This window comes from Marmota monax, unplaced genomic scaffold, assembly GCF_021218885.2.
Source record: "Marmota monax isolate L192 unplaced genomic scaffold, Marmota_monax_Labrador192_F-V1.1 WCK01_AAM20220418_F8-fsc00047, whole genome shotgun sequence".
Taxonomy (NCBI): Eukaryota; Metazoa; Chordata; class Mammalia; order Rodentia; family Sciuridae; genus Marmota; species Marmota monax.
In genome coordinates, this window is record NW_026692072.1 from 1923681 (window position 1) to 1945550 (window position 21870).

Here is a 21870-nt window from a genome sequence, read left to right on the forward strand (position 1 = left end):
TTTAACAACAATATGCCAACGAAAACATTTGTTTTTCATTATTAGTACATCATTACAAACTGTTTCCTATTCAGTAAGTGTCATTAGTGTTCAAAATTTCTATAATAACAACAAGTTAAAAACAGAAGAACTTGAGGAGAATCTCCTTTGTACATGTTAGAATTCAGATGCCTGTTAGCCATGTAGGTAGAAATAGCACATGAGACATTAGATGTACAAGTCTGAAGATGCAAATAGCTTAGGATAGAAATAGTATTTGGAGGATTCAGCATCATATAAATGGTATCAAAACCATGAAACCAAAAGTTTCTGTTTGGGTGATGCCAACATTAAAAGGAGGGACTGAGTGAGTAGACAGTGAAGAAACCCATGAGAGAATGGTGACACAGGAAGTAGTAAGTGAAAGTGTTTCAAAGTGAAGAAATTGATCAACTCAAGAATGCTTACAAGTAAGTGTTGGAATATGGTGAGGACAGAACTCCAGGTGAGAACTGTGGGCTTAGCCAGTAGATTTGGGAGTCAGCAGCAGCTAGGTGGCTATAGAGTTTCACTCTATGCTTACAGAGAGTAGGTGAAGTGAGAAAGAGACTGGGAGAGGTGTGCAAGGAAGTGGAATGAACTCGTAAAACATGTGCATGTATTTTGAATTTTTCAGGCCAAATCTTTTGTGTGGTGTTACTATTAAAAGTCTCTGAACACTGAAAATTTATTTATATTTCTACTCCTAGAGGGGTTATAAACAAACAAACCAGAATGTTCGTATGTTTCTGGGTATCTGAATTAGATGAGCTATACTCTCGTGGAGCCAACATTTACTATGACAGTTTGTCAGTATTTCAGTTCCTGGCAGTTAATCTCTTTCTAAAATCTCCAGCATACTTCCAAAAAGAACGATTGTTCATATAAAATTCCATGATACTATATTAAGAGGATATGTGTGTCTTGCCACATACCATTGACTAGATTTTTTTCTAGAATCTCTTGCAAGAAAGAATTGGGTGTGGTTTATATTTTCCAACACCTTCATACCATTGCAAAAGCAGAGGTATAAAGCAAATACTTTAGCTCTGATCAGTTCTGTGGAAAGGGAGGGGACCCCAGCTTTATCTTAAAATCATTATGTATACTGGGAGGAAATAAATTCAAATGGATTCACCATAAATCTAGACAGAGAACCTCATTTTATTCATTGCACTAGGACCTGTGCCAACATTGCTTCATCTTTGGCATTTGCCATATCCTGTCGTGTTGAGTTTAAAAGAAGCTCTTGTTTAATATTGTGGCCATCCTAAATTCTTTTTACCCCCATTAGTAAAAAGTAATTTTTCAACATACCCTATAAATACATATAATTGTTTATCTAAAGCATTTACATATACTGCTCTTCTATATAGTTAATATATTACAAAGCATGCACAGAATAAGGACATTTGAAGAGAAAGGAAAAAAAAAGAATCATCTTGTAAACTTCCTGGTTACAAACAACACAGAGAGAACGTTTGTCTTTTTAGAGATATGGGAGTTGGTTCCTTTCTTTCTAATTATAGTTGTTATATATCCTTAAACTTCTCGTGCATAATATCCAAGTACTTTTTAAAAATTGTAATAAAGATCCAGAAATGATGTTATATGTGTGTGTGGCCTGGGGGGAGGGGGTGCTGGGAATTGAATCAAAGGTTTTGAGCATGCTAGGCCTATATTGATCTATCTCTAAGATACACCCTCAGTCCCTAGAAGTGAGCTTTTACATTTATTCTTTATCTAGGAATCATATAAACATAAGTTTTTCTCATTAGGGGAAATTTATTAACTAAACCAGAAAATAAACATCTATGATATTTTTTATCATTGTTTGTCAGAGCAGTTCATAATTTACAAGTTTGACATTGTAAAGGTCAGTGGTAGAAGTTTTAATGTGAATACTAATTTTAATGTTTATTTTTCTTTCAGATGACATTAAAGTGTCAGTAAATGACTTTATCATCAAGGCAGCAGCTGTTACTCTTAAAGTAAGTGACAAACCCCAAAATAATTTTGGCTTCTAAAATAGTCTCATGTCTTGAGATTTTTATAAAAAAAAAAAAAGAATAAAACTCATTTTTAATAAAAATTTTATGATTTTATTGCTAGAAATATCCTATAATTTAATCTCACTCCCTTGTTTTACAGATGAAGAAATTGAAAATCAAAGGGGCTCACAAACTAATATTAGCAGTTTAAAGACCATTTAATCAACAAATACTAATTGAAGAACCGGGTATGGTGGTGCACACCTATAATCCCAGCTACTTGGGAGGCTGAGGCAGGAGGATCACAAGTTCGAGGCCAGGCTCAGCAATTTAGCAAGGCCCTAAAAAACTTAGTGATACCCTATCTCAAAATAAAAATAAAATAAATATGGCTCAGTGGTTAAAGGGTCCTGGGTTAAATCCCAAGTATCAAAAAACAAATACTAATTGAACCACTATCTTATGCTAAATATATTTTAAGCATTTAAGCATTAGAGAGTAATGAACAAAAGCCTATGTAGTTTCTGCTCTCATGGGTATGATAGTCTAGAGGGGGTCTAGTAAACATGTCAGGTGGTGAAAATGTTAAGGAGAAAAAGAAAGCAGGGTAAAGAGCCAAAATACTAGGTGCTGTTTTTTAAGAGTTAAGGAAAGCCTCTCTGGCAAGGCTACAGATAACAGAGGCAGGAATCAACAAAAGAGGGGGAGTGAGCAAAATAGGTATGTGGTGGAGGAGCACTCCAGACAAGGGAGCAGCAACCCAGAGGCTCCGAGGACTGGGTTGTGTTATCCAGAGTCACGGCCCTGAGGGTGTACTGAGGGTGTAGTGTGTCAAGAGTGGACAGAGTGGAGAGATTTTTAAAGAAGCAAAAAAGAAGGATTCAAAGGGAAACCAAAGGCCTCCTTGAGGCCTTCTCAGCCGTGGTGAAGACGAGTGCTTTTATTATGAATGAGAAAGATGCTTTTGGAAGTTTTAAGCAAAGGACTAATGTGATCAGACTTACTTTTAAAGGTGGGGGGCCGCTCTGGTCATGTGTGGCTGTAGCCAGTGAGGAGGCCGCAGAAGATGACCGTGGCTCCGACTCGGGGTAGCAGGAGCTGCAGTGAAGGGAGGTTTTGGTTACATTTCAGAAGTAGAGGCAACAGCACTTACTAATGGATTTGATATGGGACATGGGAGGAAAAAATGAGGAGTTCTTTTCAAGCAGTGGGAGGGGTAGACTTACTCCATTACTAAGACTGGGAAAACGGGGAGAGAAGCAAGTTTGAGGTAGGGAGTCTCTAGTTTGCTTTTGGGTGTATTAAGTTTGAGGAGCCTAATAGGTGTTGCAGTGTAGATAGCAGGAAGACAGGTGGAGTGGAGGTGGCTGGCTGGAGATGTAATCTAGATCCCAGCTTCCTGCCTTCCCACTCAATGCCATTTTCCATCCTGCCTTCTCTCTGTAATGAGGCTGTTTTCTAAGTTGCTACTTGTTTAATAATGTATTTGAATTGCACTTAAAATGGATTCATTTTTATTTCTTAAAAAATACAATAATGGAGAACTTTGAAGGCAAGCCTTTTCAACATTTTTTTAATGTCATATGGCTTTTCTCTTAACCAAATATTTTGAACTATAGTAATGACTTTTCTAATCACGAATTATTTTTATATTCCCTAAAAATGACTCTCTAGTGGTCATTAGCTGTTTGCTAATGTTTCTTTTGTATATCAGAAACTATAAGTAATTGTGATTTAAATTTTATACTAGCTTTGTCAGGTCTTTCTTTTATTTGTTTTCTGTGTGCTCATTTCAATAAGGATTTTTATTTCTTAAAGTTTTATAGAACTCACCAGTGAAATTTTGAACCTAGTTCTATTTTGAGGAGGGCATCCTGGCTGTTTTTCTATGTTTTTCCCCTATAGTTATTGATCTCTTTAATTTTTAATTTTATCTTAAACCAATTATGAAAACTTGTATGTTCCCATGTTGTGTCTGCCAAAAACCAAAAAATTGTTGTGTCCGCCGAAAACTTGTATGTTCCCAGAAAAATCAACTTTTGCATCTATATTCTCAAACTTATTAGCTTAGCATCATTTAAATTTATTTCTTATAATTATTTAAATGTCCTCATTGTCCAAAGCTATTTGAAACTCTGTATTGCTTCTATAATTGCATGTTTTGTGTTTTCAGTTTATTTTATTTTGCATTTTTTCCTTTATTTTCTTAGCCTCATTTTGGTTAGAAATATTTGGTTAGAAAACTGAATGTGTAATTCATTTTAATTCTATTTTTATTAACAAGGCTTAAGATTATAATAAATTTTGCTTTGACTGCAACTTAGACCGTGTCCCATGGTTTTTTATTACATAATTTCCTAATTGAATTTATTTGCCAGATAGTCTTCATTTGTGAGGGGTTTTTGATTTGGCTTGGGTTTTAGTTTTACTTTAGTGTTGTCAGAATTTAAAAATCTTACAGGGGTTTGAACCTCATTTTTTATTCTTTTGACATTATCTCATTGTTGAATCAATGAATAATCTGAGCCTTAAAAGATGGAGAAATGTAAAGAGCAATGAAGAAATGATGTGAAGGCCATCCTGAAATGTGCACAAGCCCAGCATGGCAGTGAGAGGTTGGACCAAGAGAGAATTCATCTTAGGGAAGTCAACACAAGTAAAGTGACATCAGTACAGTGGAATCAAAATTGTGCACCGCCGTGCTTAAATGACATAGTGAACAGCTTGGATCTTATTCTGTAGAAAGCAAAGAGTTTTGGGGATGAGTGTTGGGGTTGTGGCTCACTGGCACAGCACTTGACTGACATGTATGGGGCCCTGGGTTTGATTCTCAGCACCACATATAAATAACTAAAATAAAAATCTGTTGACAACTAAAAATACATTTAAAAAAAAGAATTTCAGGGATGAGAAATTAGCTTTTTATGTCTATTTTCATTTCTCATCTTGTGATATTTGACAACAATGCACTGTTTCCATGCATATATTCATCCCATCTGTTTTTCCCCCCATCTTTCAATATAGTTGTTTGTATGTTAAATGTGTACGTGCTCGTATGTAGTATGTATCTTATGAAGCTTAGGAAACCTCTTTAAATTGGGTAGTCATTTATTGAGGGTTTGCTAATATATACTCCAGAGCTGTGCTAAAAAGTCAGGCTTCCTTTATGCCAAAGGAATGTAGTTGAATATCACTAACCCTTTCTGCTCCCCTCTCCTCCTCAAGGTCATATTGCGTATCATGAGGTAGGAAGCATAATGATCATTAACTGCCTTCTGGCAATTAGTTTTAATAAAGGAAACCCTTTTTTAGCCATGATGTAAAAAGATCAGAACATACACCATCAGGATTTCCTCAAGCTTACTTCAAAAAATATGTGTTTAATTATTTTTCTTAAACATAAATAATAAACAACATAGAGATTGGAACCATGTTATGTATTTTCTTCTATCCAACTATATTCACTTTGGAAAATAGATAAAACATTAATTATTTTTCTGTAATCACCTCAGTCTAAAGTTTTAATAACATGTTTTTTTCTACTTCAGCAAATGCCAGGAGTAAATGTAAGCTGGGATGGAGAGGGCCCGAAGCAACTGCCCTCTATTGACATTTCAGTGGCTGTGGCAACAGATAAAGGTTTGATTACACCAATCATAAAAGATGCTGCTGCTAAAGGTATACAGGAAATTGCTGACTCTGTAAAGGTATGTCTTACAAATACTGTGCTTTCAAATTGTTAGCAGATCCTTTCACTTAATTCCTTTCCAATAAAGTCTTAACATTCTGGTTACACCGTAATTTGTGGGGGAGGGGATATTTCAAATGATTCTCATCTGTGAATTATAAACGTTTAAGTTTTTATTCAGATATGACCCAATTTAAGAAAATTTAATAATCAAAAACTCAGAAGTAAAATACAGATAAATAAGAAGGCTACTTTATTAAAAAGTTCCAGATACAAGCTTTATTTCACAGAATCCAGAATTCAATTCTAAAGATGCTGCTTAACAGGAGAAGATGATTAACATTTAACAGGGATGAGAGGTGGGAGGGAAAGGGAGAGAGAAGGGAAATTGCACGGTAATGGAAGGAGACCCTCAGGGTTATACAGTGGAGGGGGTAGAGAGAGAGGAGGGGAGGGGAGGGGAGAGGTGGGGAGGGGGGAGGGTGGATGATGGGAAAGGCAGCGGAGCACAACAGACACTAGTATGGCAATTTGTAAATCAATGGATGTGTAACTGATGTGAATCTGCAATCTGTGTATGGGGTGAAGGTGGGAGTTCATAACCCACTTGAATCAAAGTGTGGAATATGATATGTCAAGAAATTTGTAATGTTTTGAACAACCCACAATAAAAAATTTTAAAAAAAAAGATGCTGCTTAAGATAGTATTAGGTTATTTAAAGTTGAAATAAAGCTGAAACTACATTTCTATGAAATAATCATAGCCAGACCTAAGTATTAACAATATTCCATTCGTAAAGTTTATTTTATTCATTTCCTCTTTAAAATTGAGACCAGTAAAAGTACTTAGCATTCCAGAAGCAAGGTACTTTGTTTTTCCTATATCTCGAAAAGCAGTTTTCTTTTTTAGCTTCAATATGGAGGAATCTGATTCCACTAAAAATCTTGTTGAATAAGCAGGAATACAGGCAGTAGGTCAGCCTTTCCAGCCTCAGTAATTTGCAAGGGTATCTCTTGGCTGAAGTATCATAGGTCTTGAAGTGTTTATATTGAAATCTTCAGATTCGTTTGAGTAGCTGATTTATTTTCTTTATCCATCTAGTAAGGACCTATTATATGTTTAGTGGTAGAACAAGTTATAAGATGAATAAAAAGAAGATAAGACTTATTTGAGCTGACAGTATAAATGTGTAAGACTCTTTGACCAAAATAAATAAGTGGATGGAAGTTATTTTGGTTTTAAATGCATACCCCTAAATGTTGAGCTTACTTGAATTTTAGACTTAGATGTAATTAAAGGTAAACTCAATGTAGTTGATATTTTAAGGTGTTTTTTCCTCTTTTGAAGATTTGCAGAGTATGTGTGCATGGGTGAAAATGCAACTTTTTCTTAATTGAAGGGTCATATTAATTTGTCCAAGTCAAGAGTCAAAGTAATAGATTGATTTACTGAGACATTGTACAGTGATTTCCCTTTATCCCACATGGGAATGTATTCCAGTGGATGCATGAAACAACCCTAAATATGCTGGGGTTTTTTTTTCCTATACCTACATACCCATGATAAAGTTTAATTTATAAATTAGGCATGGTAAGAGATTAACAACTAATAATGAAGTAGAATAGTTACAATAGTATATTATTATAAAATGGCCAGCATCACTATTCTTGCCCCTAGGGCCTCCATTTTTCAGTAAAATAAGAATTATTTGAATATAAGCACTGTGATACTGGGACAGTTGATCTAGTACCAAGATAAGCTGAGTGACTGGTGGGGAGGTACGTATATGTAGTGTACATGTACTAGACAAAGGGATGATTCATGCCCTGGGCAGGATGGTTGGTTCAAGATTTTATCCTGCTATTCAGAACAGCAGACAGTTGAAAACTTACTGTTTATGTCTCAAATTTTCCATTTAATATTTGCAGACTGAGGTTGACCATGGGTAACTAACTGAAGCTGTGGAAAGTGAATCAGCAAATACAGGGGCTGTATACATGCCTTTTATTCATCAAAGTTTCTCAGCAGCACTGAGAATACATGCATTTCAGTATTGTTGTGAAGTTCAAATGAGATTAAGTGTTGATTACACGTGAAGTATAAGGTACTTCTAAATGTTAGTTATCGACCTTAACAATAGACCTAGAGATTTACTTTTATATTCATTAGATTTTATTTATTTTTTTAACAGAGAGAGAGAGAGAATTTTTTAATATTTATTTTTTAGTTTTCGGTGAACACAACATCTTTATTTTTATGTGGTGCTGAGGATCGAAACCAGCGACCCCCTCATGCTAGGCGAGTGTGCTACCGCTTGAGCCACATCCCCAGCCCTTCATTAGATTTTAAAAATGAACCATGTGTATGGTTTCTTTGTTTCTGGGCAATGTAGCAGTTTAGCAACTGTAATATGTAAAACAGTTATATCAGCATTCTCTTTCCTTGAGTCTGAAAGCCTGTTTTAGAGGTAGTGAGGCACTCTGAGCAGCCTCCAGCGGGGCCTGACTGCAGTGGGAAGGCAGTCAGAACCTTTGGAATATAATGGTCCCTGGTAGTCCTTGAGCATTTCCTGGTACTTGGCACCTCTAAGGCTTGCTAAGCTTTGAGTACTCCTCTGTGCTTTCCATTCTACCTGCTTCTTTCCCACCCTGCTGTCTGTGATCAACATTCCTCCCTTGATCCTCTGATGTGCCAGGCACTGGGCTAAGTATTTTATTTAATCCCATTAGCCCAGGGTGATGTAATGGTAGCAGTGAGGATTTATTTAAACCTAGCCAGTTTGATCCTAGAACTCGTCCTTAATCACGTCTACACCATACTACCTCTCTCTTCCTTCTTACTGTTTACTTTGTTTTTATTTATTTACTTTCCCAATTCTCCTTGTTTGGCACCACTTTTTCTTTCTCTTGCTCCTAGTTGCCAAAAATTGGATTTGATTGGTCTACCCCATACATTCTTGTGTGGAGCACTTTTGCTGGTCATGTCTCATGCCAGGCCCATGGATCACATGGTAACAAAGCATAACAAACTTTATCCATATAATCACCCCTGGTTCCAATCAGGAATAAGGCGGCTTGGAGACACCCTGAGGCTTTTCATGAGAAGCAGGCACCATGCTTGGTATATTAGCATAGCAGTTCTTTAGTGTACAGAGCGAGAGACCTGATTTTTTCCAAAATTAGCTTCTTGCTGAAATGGTTTAGAAGATATAAACATGATTTTTTAAAAAATAAATAAGTTTGGGGTGGTATTGTTGTAACTATGGCTTCAAAACTATGTGTTTAATGTCTTTTTCACAAGGATAATGTTCATTTAGCTGCTGTGAAATAGCAGTCATTAAAAAGCATTTATGCAACAATTAGAAACCTTGAGCATATGTTTGTGACTATATGCATGTGCATGTGAATGCGTCTCTTTCAATATATGAATTAGAGTTTATATTAGAAACCTAGAGAGAGAGAAAGAGAAAGAGTGTGTGTGTGTCTATATGCATGTGTCTGTTTTAATATATGAACTAGAGTTTATATTAGAAACCTAAAAAGAGAGAGAGAGTGAGTGTATGTGTGTGTGTGTCCTTCATATCCAATAAAGATTGGGGATCAATGCAAATCAAGCAAGATCATAATGGATCTGTCCTGCTCTGCAGAAAACAGCATCTGCCTGGGTATCCAAGTATAGCTGCATTTTTTCTTTCAGTAATAATTGCACTCTCCTGTGCTTTGGTGTTTCTCAATGAACTTATTTAAGTTTTTTTTTCAATAAAAACTTTTGTTGATAATTTTTGAAGAGTTTGTAGATCTGTGGATCCCTCATTAAAGACACCTGTGCTACCTGTGCACTTTTTGACCATCAGTAACTGCAGGTGCCAGCCAAGTTCAACTGTGTAATTCCATGAATAAAGTAACATAGTAGAAAGCCCTAGATCCCATGCTAAGTTTAATTCTTCATTAATTGTAAAGTTTTGAAAGGCAGAGACAAAGTTTACCTCATAAGGACCCAGTGAATTTTTTTGAATGAATTAGCAAAGGTTATGAACTATTGTAGAAATATTTGCTAGCCTCTTTTCCTTTCAGCTGGATTCTTCAGGTATTCCCAGGAGATCCCAGTTAGAATTACAAAGTTTCAGAACCAGCAGACTTTATACATATTTTGGTCTCTTATTAAAGTTCATTGACAGATATATCCTGCTGATAGATGATCTACAGAGACTTGTATACAGAGATATGATAAATTGTGGTATAAAGGTGTATTAAGAATTGTAATGCAAAAAATAATAATAATAATAGAGCTCGTGAAAAAATAAATAAATAAATGAATTTATTTATTCCTGCTTGATAATTCACTAGAATCTGTTGAGATCATCTGCCTTTAAAAAAAAAAAGTCTTTCAAAGTTCATGTGATACATGTTTGTTCAAACCATGTGCATAATTATATTGCTTAAAGGCCAAAGATAATATGTTTGTAAATTGTTCTAATGTTCCAAGCATTATACAAGTCAAAGCTTATCTTCATTTTCGCTTTAAATTCATGTAGAATTATAAGTAACTCTATCCAAATTTCTAATTGTTTCAGTTAGCAGTAAGTCACAATAATGTGTTGATCACTTTTGGACTTAAAAGTTGTTAATGGTTTAAAATTAAATAGTTCTCAACTGTAATTGTAATGTTGGCTAAGTAATACAAAGTATTAAGTAAGCCCCAAATTTATTTCATCTACCCAAATGACTGACTTTACTTTTTTTTCTACCCTTCCCCTCATAAATTAATTATTAATTTTTGTGTATAATGACTCAACCTCTGTCCTTTGCTTTTGAAGCATTGAGAAATAAAGGTTGACAGAACTACAGTTAATTTCAAGTGCAAGTGTGAGGAAACTTTAACTAGTTTTCTAAATGCCTGTGTCATCTGGCATTTCCCTCAGTTTTTAGAAATCAGTATAAAAAGTGTGATGTGAAACTAGTAATTTTTATATTCCTTGTGACTGGTTCATTCAGGAAATGTTTCACCTATGGTTTCCAGAACTTAAAAAAAGCCATTCTCTGAGGTGTACTATAATTCCACTTCTGAAAATTTATCTGGAATAGTTCAGAAGAAATCAGTGAACCAAATTACAACACTAGGAAAATGATTAAGTAAATTTTGGCGGATGTATTGATTAGAATTTTTGTCTTACAAGGAAAATTTTTGTGTATATAGAAGATACTGAAACATTATGCATATTATTGATGTACAGGGTTATTTGAAAAAAAATTAAGGACTTGCTGAACTTTAGCTCCTTGGGTTATCTGTAACTTGTTTGTCCTTAAAATTGTATTAAAGAAAAGTATATATATCTAACAAGTTGTAAAGTTGTGAGAGTAAAGGTAAGAGTGTAGCCTGTACAAATATTTCAAGTGACATGATTAAATATATAACATTCTTGTGTTGTCATGCTTCACTTTTTGTTTTTCTCAGGCATTATCAAAGAAAGCAAGAGATGGAAAATTGTTACCTGAAGAATACCAAGGAGGATCTTTTAGGTAAGATTTAAATTCTTAATTATCAGTAGCATCAAAGTAATAGATATAATTTATGAAGTCCATGTCAACCTGTTTTATTTATTTATCTGAAAAATTTTTTTAATTTAAGCAAAATATTACATAATTTATTTAGATAACAGAATATGTAAAAATATTTTTTAGACTAGTCATGTTATAAGAACCTATTAGCTATAAGAACCTATTAGTTATAAGAACCTATTAGCATTGAACTAAGCATTCTTTTGAATGGACAGTGACCAGCACGAAATGACATTCAGGTTCTTAAAATCTTATTTTAAATAATGAACTTTTATTTTAAATGAATTTATAAATACAATACATTTATAAACCTCAGCTATTTTCTTTCTATTTATGATCTCTGTGTTAGTTATTATCAGCTGTATTTTTAAGTGTCTCATACAGTAAAATGCACTGAGCATACCTTGAATATTTTATAAAGTAAAGAAACTTGAGTAATCACCCAAAGAAAGATAGAAAACATCACTAATATCCTAGAAGCCTCCTTTTATCATCCCCCCCCCCCCACAAAGGTAACCACTGTGCTGGTTTTGGGTTTTATGTAAATGCTATGTATTCTTTATTGCCTGATGTTATTTTTTTTTTCACTCATCACTAATGTCTGAGAGATTCACCAGATTGTTATGTGAAGCAGCCATTTATTCCTTATTGTAGAATATAGCATTCTGTTGTATAAAAGTGCTAGTGTCCATTTTCCTCTTGATAGGTATTATGTTTCCAGATTGGTACTATTGAAAATAATGATACAATGGGTGTTCTTACTAGTGTATTATGGTAACTATATGACATTTTTGCTTTATAGACACTATGGACCCAAAGGTAGAATTCTTGAATTAAAAGCTTTAATAGATACTGCCAAATAATCTTCCAAAATGGTTATACAAATTTATACTTCCTTCAGCAGTACTTCAGAATTCCCAGTGCTCTACATTCTTGCCAACATTTTAATGTTATCTTTTAAATTTTAATGATTCTTCCAGGGTGTAGTGGTGCTCTTTATTGTCAGGGAAATGCCAGTTAATAAGGTTGAGTACTTTTGCATTTTTCAGCCATTTGGGTATCTTGTAACTCATCAGATAAAGTGCTGTTGAAGTCTTGCATCCAGATTTGAAAGTTATTTGTAGGAGTTATTGTTATTTCCAGATACACAGGCCTTTGTAGGATAGGTACTAATTCAGATACCTTTTCCCATGTGGCTTGCCTTTTGTCTTCCTTGGTGATTTTTTTTTTTTTTTTAATGAACAGAAGTTCTGAATTTTAATGATTTCTACTTATCAGTTTTTTGTTTGTTCATTTGTTTGGCACTATTTATTTTGTTGGGAACTTTTTGCCTGACCAATAGTCATGAAGTTAATTCTTCTATGTGATCATTGTGAAGCACTCTATTTTTACTTTTCACATGTAGATCATAGTCATCTGAAATTGGATTTTTACATGATAATGAAGAAGAAGTCAGGGTTTTCTTTACCTCCCTCATATGGATATTAATTGAACCCAACATATATTGAAATTTAATTTCTCCTCCATAGCATTGAGAACATGACCATGTATGTATTGGTATGCTTAATTATTGTGTTTTCTGTCTCTTGTTCTGTTATAACTAAACTATAATAGCTTTGATATATGTTCAGGAAAATTTTTCAATTTTGTTTTTACTCTTAAGATTGTCTTTTCTAGCTTTTCATATTCCAAATAAATTTTAAAATCAATTTGACATATTTTATACATACATACAGCACACATGTACATACTCCCCACCCTGGTCGTATTTTGATTCCATTAACTCTTGACTGACTGGAGGAAAATTATCATCTTCCAAGTATTAAGTCTTGTTGAGTTTTCTGAGTCCTTTCAGTTATATTTTATAATTTTCTTTGTAGAGATCTCATGTTATTTCATTAAATGTATTTCTTGATATTTGGTATTTAATACCATTATAAATGGCAATTTTTTCAATTTCATGATCTAATCATTGTAACATATATAATTATGTTTTTATCTAGTGACTTAAATTCACTTAATAATAATTTATCTTTAGAACCTTCAATTTTCCATGTACATAATCAAGTTATAGCGATTCCTTTTTTTTTTTTTTTTTCTAGTATTTATACCTTTTCTTTTTCTTGCCATATTTCACTGCCTAGGACCTCCAGTTCAATGCTAAATGTTGGATAATAGATATAATGTTCACATGCATGCCAGTACATATCCTTTAGGTCTTTGAATAGCTCGATAGAAGGTTCAGTAGCACAGGTACTGTTTTTTAGTAAAATAAAAAAAAGATGCTTCAAGGAAAACATTTTGGCTGCATTCGCACCACCTTCTGTTGCCTTTTCCCTCTCTAGTATTTCCAACCTGGGGATGTTCGGCATCGATGAATTCACTGCAGTGATCAACCCTCCACAGGCCTGCATTTTGGCTGTTGGGAGATTCCGACCTGTCCTCAAGCTCACTGAAGATGAAGAGGGGAATGCCAAACTGCAGCAGCACCAACTCATAACAGTCACAATGTCAAGTGACAGTCGAGTGGTCGATGACGAACTGGCTACCAAGTTTCTAGAAAGTTTTAAAGCAAACCTAGAGAATCCTATCCGGCTTGCCTAATCCTCTAAATCAAGAGGCTAATTGAATAGCTTTTACCAAGAAAATAATTAAGTATTTAAGTATGAAAGAACGTAAATGTTATTTATTTAAGGGGAAAGCATTTGATCCAAGTTGTCTTTATTTTCAATTTGGGTTTATTGTTGTAGAAATAAGTAGAGATAAACTGTTCCTAATAAAGAAAAAAGAACATTACTTAGCCAGATCCATTTTTAACCTCTGGTGCTGTACAGAAGGGGTATTAAACTAGGTAAAAATCATAGTTTACGTTTGGCTCATTTGAACATTTTGGGATATTTTAGAATGTACAATATGTTGTACATTCGAAAATAACATTCTGCCTTAGTTGTGTTGGAGTTAGAAGTAGTCTTCAAAGAGATTTCTGCTGAGTTAGCAGTGGGACCTCTTTTTTTACAAAACACTGATGTAGATATACTTGAACAATTTAATATGTACAGAAGTTTATTCTGCATAGTAGTAAATAAATAAGGATCACACTGTATCAGGGGTTGTGGCAACATTATTAAATTTTTGATGTATATAAAGCCGTAAGTGTTTTAGCCATATATGTTTCTATCAGTCTTATTTTTCACTTCTGTAACACTGTGAACTTTTAAGAAGATAAAAGGCACAAAAATGGAGAAAGAGAAACTAAAAAAGTTGGTTGATTCAGTGAAAGACCTTTCTTCATTTAAACTTTCATAAGTAAATGCTCACCTTCATGCTGAGTTGAAATATATTTAAATAAATTGTTGTCTCCTACCATACACTTTAAGTTAATATTGACTTAAACATAAATATTGTTTCTTAGTACATTTTAATCAAGTTTGTATTGTGCAATAAAATGTGAGAAAGTATAAAAATTTCTATTTTACTTTGAATATTAGGACAGAAGTCTAAGTAAAACCTTGAAGTAGACTAGTAAGTTCTCAGGAACATATTAAAAGGAACTCTACAGGAGGAAAGGAGGAATTGAAATAGAATAATATTAGAAAAGTAGCTGATAAGGAATGTTAAACTTTGGAAGGAGTAGAAGAGAATATTCAAGAAGAACAGATGCATTATCAATGTTAGAAGAGCTTCTCTGGTTTGGCAACTCTGCTATGCTGGTGAGATAACTGTATTTAAATTGGATGGTAATGAATGGTAATTTAATTCACCAGTCACAGAAAGGCTCCCACTAGTATCTACTGGCATAAATCACCAGAAGAAAGACTGTATGGTACAAGTTACATTAGGTATGACATGATGAACTATTAAGACCTAACAGAAGAGTCTTCTAAAATAATTAGTGCCTCAGTGTATCAATTGCTAAGAAAATCCCTAATTTAGTTACTCAATTTTAATAGCCATTTTTAAAAATAGTCTTTGAAACTTTTGTCATATTAACTTTCTGAAATTTGTAACCAAATGCAATTTTCAAAATAACTTTTATAAATTACATTATTTTCAAGGTCAGTTTTTTGTCATCGTTGGTTTGGTGTGGCATTTTGTTGGTACTGGGGATATGACCTATGGGTGCTTTACCACTGAGCCACATCCCCAGCTCTTTTTGTGTTTCTGATTGTTTGTTGAGACAAGGTCTTGCCAAGTTGCTGAGGCTGGCCTTGACCTTGCAATCATTTTGTCTCAGCCTCCTGAGTCAATGGAATTACAGGCATGTGCCACTGCACCCAGCTCCAGAGTCAGTTTTGCGGAAATTATTTGGAGGGATTATTTTTTTTTCCTGGTTGTTTTGAGCATTAGAGCATGAAACAGCCGTAAATAATCTTTGACTTGGAGTTCTGTTTTCCATGGACTAATGTCCATAAACAGCGTGTATCATTTCCCTGTAGTTGAGATGGGTGGTGATGCCCAGCTCAACCTGTCTTGTAGAACTATTGTGAACTGCACACACATGTGGTGTCAGGTGAAGACATTTTAATTCTTTGTGGACAACACAGCTGGTCTGATTTAGTTCTAATATAGGTATCACACAGCAAGGATAGGGCTGGGAATGTAGCCCAGGGGTAGAGCATTAGCTTAGTACCCATGAGGCCCTGGGTTCAATCCCTGGCACTGCAAAAACAAAAGCAAAACACAGAAAAGATAGAAAAATGAAATGCTGTAACTGTCTTCCTTGTTTCCTAGTTAAACAGGAAATGACTAAGATATTTCTAAGGAAAAGCCACACACATTCCAGCTAACACTTAGGCATGAAAATACCCATGATTATTGGGATTTATAAGTCTGCTTCTCCCTAATTGCAATTTCTAGTTAATATTTTTTTATTCATTGTTTTGTGCTAGATTAAAATCATATGAATCCTGCTGACCAGACTTTTACTTAAAACATGACCAAGACATTTGTATGTACCATTAGAAGGTATTTTATAAAATGTCAAATGGAACTTCTATTTTTAGATTATCTTCTTTTTTAAGCTTTGGACTTAATTTCACAATAAATTGTATAGACCAGCTATGTGGCCATTATGTGGAAAGTAAACCTTGTTTTCTACTATTTCATTGACAGATAGGTGGTGCTGTGAGTTAATGTATATTATAGTGAGAATATGCAAGAAGAATTAAAATGGCACTTAAATCTTAGTTCCCAAGGAAAATGTGTCCTCATTACACATTGCATCCTGATGGGCTTTGTCTCAGGTAAAGCAAAATGAAAGAATCAAGTGTGCTCTGGGTAAGAATTAGCCATTAATTTAAACACGATGTTTTTAATGGGAAGCTTTGGATTTTTGAAGGAGGAAGTAACAATTCAGAGTTAAAAATTTTTCAAGATTCATTCAGCCTTAATATGCAATTTTTGTAAAAATGGGGAGAGGACACCAGTCAGCAGGAATCTGCTAGAAGTTTTTGCTCTAGTGAAAGCAGTCACTGATTAAGATCTGCTATAGGTCAGTGTCTTTAAAGAGGGATGCTGTGGTGTGCTGTGAACACATGGGCTGGGTGTATTTGATCAGACAGTACAGCAGCAGTGGTGTCCTTTCCTGTCCAAAGCACAGCCCCCCTTGGCTCACATTTGCCAATATCAAAAAGAGTAAGCTGATAAGTTACGTATAGCAGATGATATTTCAGTTGACATTTAAACTTTTTGTCATTAGAAAAAGCAATCGTTTTTTTCAATGAAGTCATTTTAAATAGTTGGGGGTTTTTTAATTTTTTTCTAGTGTCTAATGGTGTTGGGAGATGGAAACAGGGCTAGAGGGAAAGTATGATTTGTCTACTATTACAATATTGAAGACACCATTTAATTGAAATTATAAGATAGTATACAGATGCATTTTGAAATATAACTATTAGCCTCTTTCAGTAGCGGCTTTTTTTGTTTCTTTGATTATATAAAGTTTAACATTATACTTGATATCATTGCCTCATCATCAGCCTGCTAAGGAATGCTATGTATCAGGAGATACAGGATAGTAATAAATTATCATCATTCCCAATAGAACTACTTACTTAAATCTTAAGATTTTCTTTTCTTCCCAAGTTTGTATACTCATAAATCAAGAGGATTTTAATTTCAGCTTTATCTATAAATTGCTGTGCTCTTGGCAAAAAAACTTATTTCTGTATTTTGACCTATAAAATGAAGATACAAGGAAGAGTCATTGTACTGGTAGCTTATCCTGTTTAATTGCCTCCATTCTATGTGGGAAGTATATTCTGTTTTGCAATGATACACCTCCTTCATAGAATGTCAGAGATTACACACACATACTCGGAGGTTACACAAATGGGCCAAAGCTCACAGGTTCCACAACTGGGGTTTGAGTTCAGTTCTATGGTACAAAAGGTCAAATTGCCATGCTGCAAAATGTTTCTTTCTGAGCTGTGATACTGCAGGTGAGATGGTTCTACTGAAGGTCTTGTTCTTCAGTGATAACACTAGTATGTTTATTACATGACCACACCTTCATATTTTCTTTCTCTTTCTGATGAAAGTATATAAGAAGTACTAAGGGGTTTTTGTTGTTTTCATTATAAACAACTACTATTAATCTGAAATGCTAAAGTTAAGTGCTTTGACTCACACTCTTTTTTTTTCTATTTTTTTTTTAAGTTGTCGATGGTCCTTTATTTTATTTTACATGCAGTGCCTGGAATCGAACCCAGTGCCTCACACATACTAGGCAAGTGCTCTACCACTGAGCCACAACCCCAGCCCCTTATACTTTTAATGGAAGGCTTAGAAAAATAGAAGCTAAAAAAAAAATGAGTGTTATAATGCCTGTAAGAATAAATATATAGAACATTTTATCTTTTGTAAATAGTTTTGAATCTGGTCCAAGTTCAAAGCTAAAAGTTAACTTATCTTTTATTTCAGAGATTCCAGGCTTCTATTAACTGTCAGCATCCTCTCAATCAGGACCAATGGGTGATGGCAGAGAAGTTCATTGGGTTGCCTAGGCCAGATTTGTCCATGATCACCAAGCAAACAGGGAGCCAGTCTCCAGGACACAAGGAACCCTCAGCTGGTGTACTGGAATTTGGATGCCACTGAGGGTGGGAGTCTGGAACACATGGTGTCTATGTTAGGGACATGGGAAGGTGATCCTCACACCAACTGAGGCTGCCATTCTGTACTCAAAGTAGGGCCAGATCATCACTAGGTGTTCTACAGCTGCTGACCAGCTATGCATGAGCAGAACTATCAGTGTCTTCCACTGAGGAAGCTGAACAGTGTGCTTGCTGTAAAGGAGAAATGTTTTTTAAAATGGTCTTTATTGTAGTAGAACTGGCCTCAAAGGGTATTTTTTAATCTTCAAGAAATTAAGTTAATAACTGGCACAAGAGATTGTGAGAACATGGGAAGTAAAGTGTACATTTCATTATTTAGAATAAGAAGAAATGTTAAGACATTTTGTATAGCAAACCATGGTAGACCTCTTTTGTGGGTAGAAATCTGTCCAGTTACAGGTATTCAGAAAATATTGTCACTCCATTTCAAATAAATTACCTGATTCGCTGGAAGAGACATTTATTTTTAAATAAAATATTGAAAGATATTCATTCAACAATTGTGAACACCTATTATACATAGCTAAGAGCCCTTAACTGCAATTGGCCTAAACTAGATAAAGGATATTTATGTGCCTGAATACATTTCAACAATAGACTTCACAGAGGAGGTGACATTTTTCAATTCCTTTTATTTTTTAAATACATGATAGCGGAATGCATCACAATTCTTATTACACATATAGAACACATTTTTTATATCTCTGTATATAAAGTATGTTCACACCAATTTGTGTCTTCATACATGTACTTTGGATAATGATGTCCATCACATTCCACCATCATTGCTAACCCCCGGCCCCTCCCTTCTCCTCCCCCTCCATGCCCTATCTAGAGTTCCTCTATTCTTCCTATACTCCCTCTCCTTACCCCACTATGAGTCAGTCACCTTATATCAGAAAACATGCCATTTGTTTTTTGGGGGGATTGGCTAACTTCACTTAGCATTATCTTCTCCAACTGCATCCATTTACCTGCAAATGCCATGATTTTATTCTCTTTTATTGCTGAATAATATTCCATTGTGTATATATACCACAGTTTCTTTGTCCATTCATTTACTGAAAGTCAACTAGGTTGGTTCTACAGTTTAGCTATTGTGAATTGTGCTGCTATAAACATTGATGTGGCTGTGTCCCTGTAGTATGCTGGGAGAGGGATAGCTGGGTTAAATGGTGGTTCCATTCCAAGTTTTCCAAGGAATCTCTATACTGCTTTCCATATTGGCTGCACCAGTTTGCAGTCCCACCAGCAATGTGTGACTGTACCTTTTTCCCTACATCCGCACCAACACTCACTATTGTTTGTCTTCATAATAGCTGCCATTCTGACTGGAGTGAGATGGTATCTTGGAGTAGTTTTGATTTGCATTTCTCTAATTGCTAGATATGATGAACATTTTTTCATATATTTCTTGATTGATTGTATATCCTCTTTTGAGAAGTGTCTATTCATGTCCTTGGCCCATTTACTGATTGGATTATTTGTTTTTCTAGTGTTTAGCTTTTTGAATTCTTTATATCCCCTAGAGATTAGTGCTCTATCTGATGTGTAAGGGGTAAAAATTTGCTCCCAAGATGTAGAGAAGGTAACATTTTTAACCATGTTTTTAAATTGCTATTAAAACCAACTCCCATCCTATTTTTGTTATTGTTGTTGTTGTGATTTCAGTAACCAAATTTTGGGGCTCCCAGTTTATTTCCAAGACCTTGACTCAGTACATGTACATATCACTACAATAAGAAATTTTAAGTTAGAAGGAAATGTGCTCATATAGGGAGTTGCTTGGACAAAAAGAGCTTTGCATTTTACTACTCAGAAAATGTTCTTTGCTATAGGAGCTTATGAATTTTGGGCAAAATGGAAGTGCAATATTCAATAGGGATAGGGTATAGGGGTTTTGCATATTTTTTCTTCTCTAGAATGAACCATTGCAACTTTGGAAAATATCAAGAGGAATAGCTTTGTTTAAAAAAAAAAAGTCTTAAAAATGGAAAAACTGGTAAAGTAAGTTTGGATTCATCAAAAACAAAAGTGTCAAAAATGTCATTTTATTTGGAAATTACAGGACTTCTATATAATTTTTTCACTTACCCAATTACTTAGTTCTCACTAGTATCTACAAACCTTCAAACTTCGTATGCTACCCATGAAAATAGAATAATACAGTTCTAATAGCTGGCTTACTGTGTTCCAAGCATTGTTGCAAATACTCTGCATGTGTTATTAAGTCAAAAGCCCTTGTCACAACCTTGTCCAAGATCAAACAAAATTATAGAGTTTAGCACATTAACAGGACTCATTAGCTGGGGACACACTGCTGTTTTGGTATAGTGGAAATATCTTGATAAGCTTCCCAGTAGCATCTTCTATAGTTATTACACATATCATAGAAGTAAATCTGTGGCTGAAAACACAGAAATCTGACATTTTAGTTTCTTCTGGATTTTAATATTGATAAGTGATGTATTTCTTTAGCCTTCTGAAAGGGATAAGCTGACGTGGATTAATAATTAAGGGTCAAATGGGAAAACACCACCTCTGCATCTTACTTAGAGAGCCAGTGGGTAATGACCAAAGAGTTTTTTAAATTTTCCTCTGGGATAATAAGTTACAGAAAAAGAAATGTCTGACAATTTTTTAAAACGAAACGTCTTTAACCACAAAAAATACTTGTTTCTTCTATGTAGATACCAGAGTTTAGTAGGTTCTCAAGTTGATTTTAAGTTTCTTGGATATGCTTTCATATCCAGTATATCACTCCTCCCAGGATGTATTATCATACCATAGGTATTAGTTGGTTAAGTGTTGACACGAGGCTTCTACTTTGTAGGGTGCCCGGCTGATTGGGTTTCTCCTCTCTCCTCAGGGGACCCCATCGGGGACACTTGAACCTTCACCAAACATTCCTTTTTTTATTTTTTTTTTAAGAGGGACTGAGGGAGTCTCCTTGGAGCAGTTCTGTGCCTAGCTTTCAGAAACAGTTAAGTAAAGGCACTGTTAATGTTGAAGTCTACCCCATAACATGCATTTTGTAAAATGTTCTAAAGCCAGTTTCGCTTTTATTTGGGGTCAATAGTGAACATTTTAAGGTGCTGGTATTGACTCATCTTGAGTGTGGAGGCCAGAGAAGTCTTTCTGCATGTTGACTTTTTGCAACTGTGAATAGTAATTTACGTAAAGAGTCTCTTGGAACAGTTGTGTTTTTTTACATAAAAGAAATATTTCACTCCCGTTTTATTGGAGGGTGAGCTTTCAGCAAAGGTTTCTGCCTCATGTCAGATAATGACAAGAGATACTTGGTGGACTTTTGCTTCCCTCCCCCCATACCTTAAAGGAAAAAAATCATGAAGGAGAAGATAAGATGGGTGGAATAAGACAAAATGGAAAAAAATAGTCATGAAAAATGTGGAAAAACAATTATATTTTTTACTGAATGTAAAAAATTGAATAGTCACATGGACAAGGATTTAAGAATAACATGGACAGTCAGTGACCT

General features: G+C 34.7%; 1 protein-coding gene across 2 annotated transcripts in view; it reads left to right on the forward strand.

Moving 5' to 3' along the window:
- Pdhx (pyruvate dehydrogenase complex component X) overlaps nt 1–20012 on the forward strand; it is a 66904-nt gene extending 46892 nt beyond the window's left edge. For both annotated transcript variants that reach the window (XM_058583215.1, XM_046455954.2), the window contains exons 8-11: nt 1951–2009; nt 5558–5716; nt 11153–11217; nt 13602–20012. In XM_058583215.1, the coding sequence (XP_058439198.1) occupies nt 1951–2009; nt 5558–5716; nt 11153–11217; nt 13602–13860 (542 nt within the window). In that variant the 3' untranslated portion in view covers nt 13861–20012. The remainder of the gene's footprint in view (nt 1–1950; nt 2010–5557; nt 5717–11152; nt 11218–13601) is intronic.
- Nucleotides 20013–21870: the final 1858 nt, after the last annotated feature.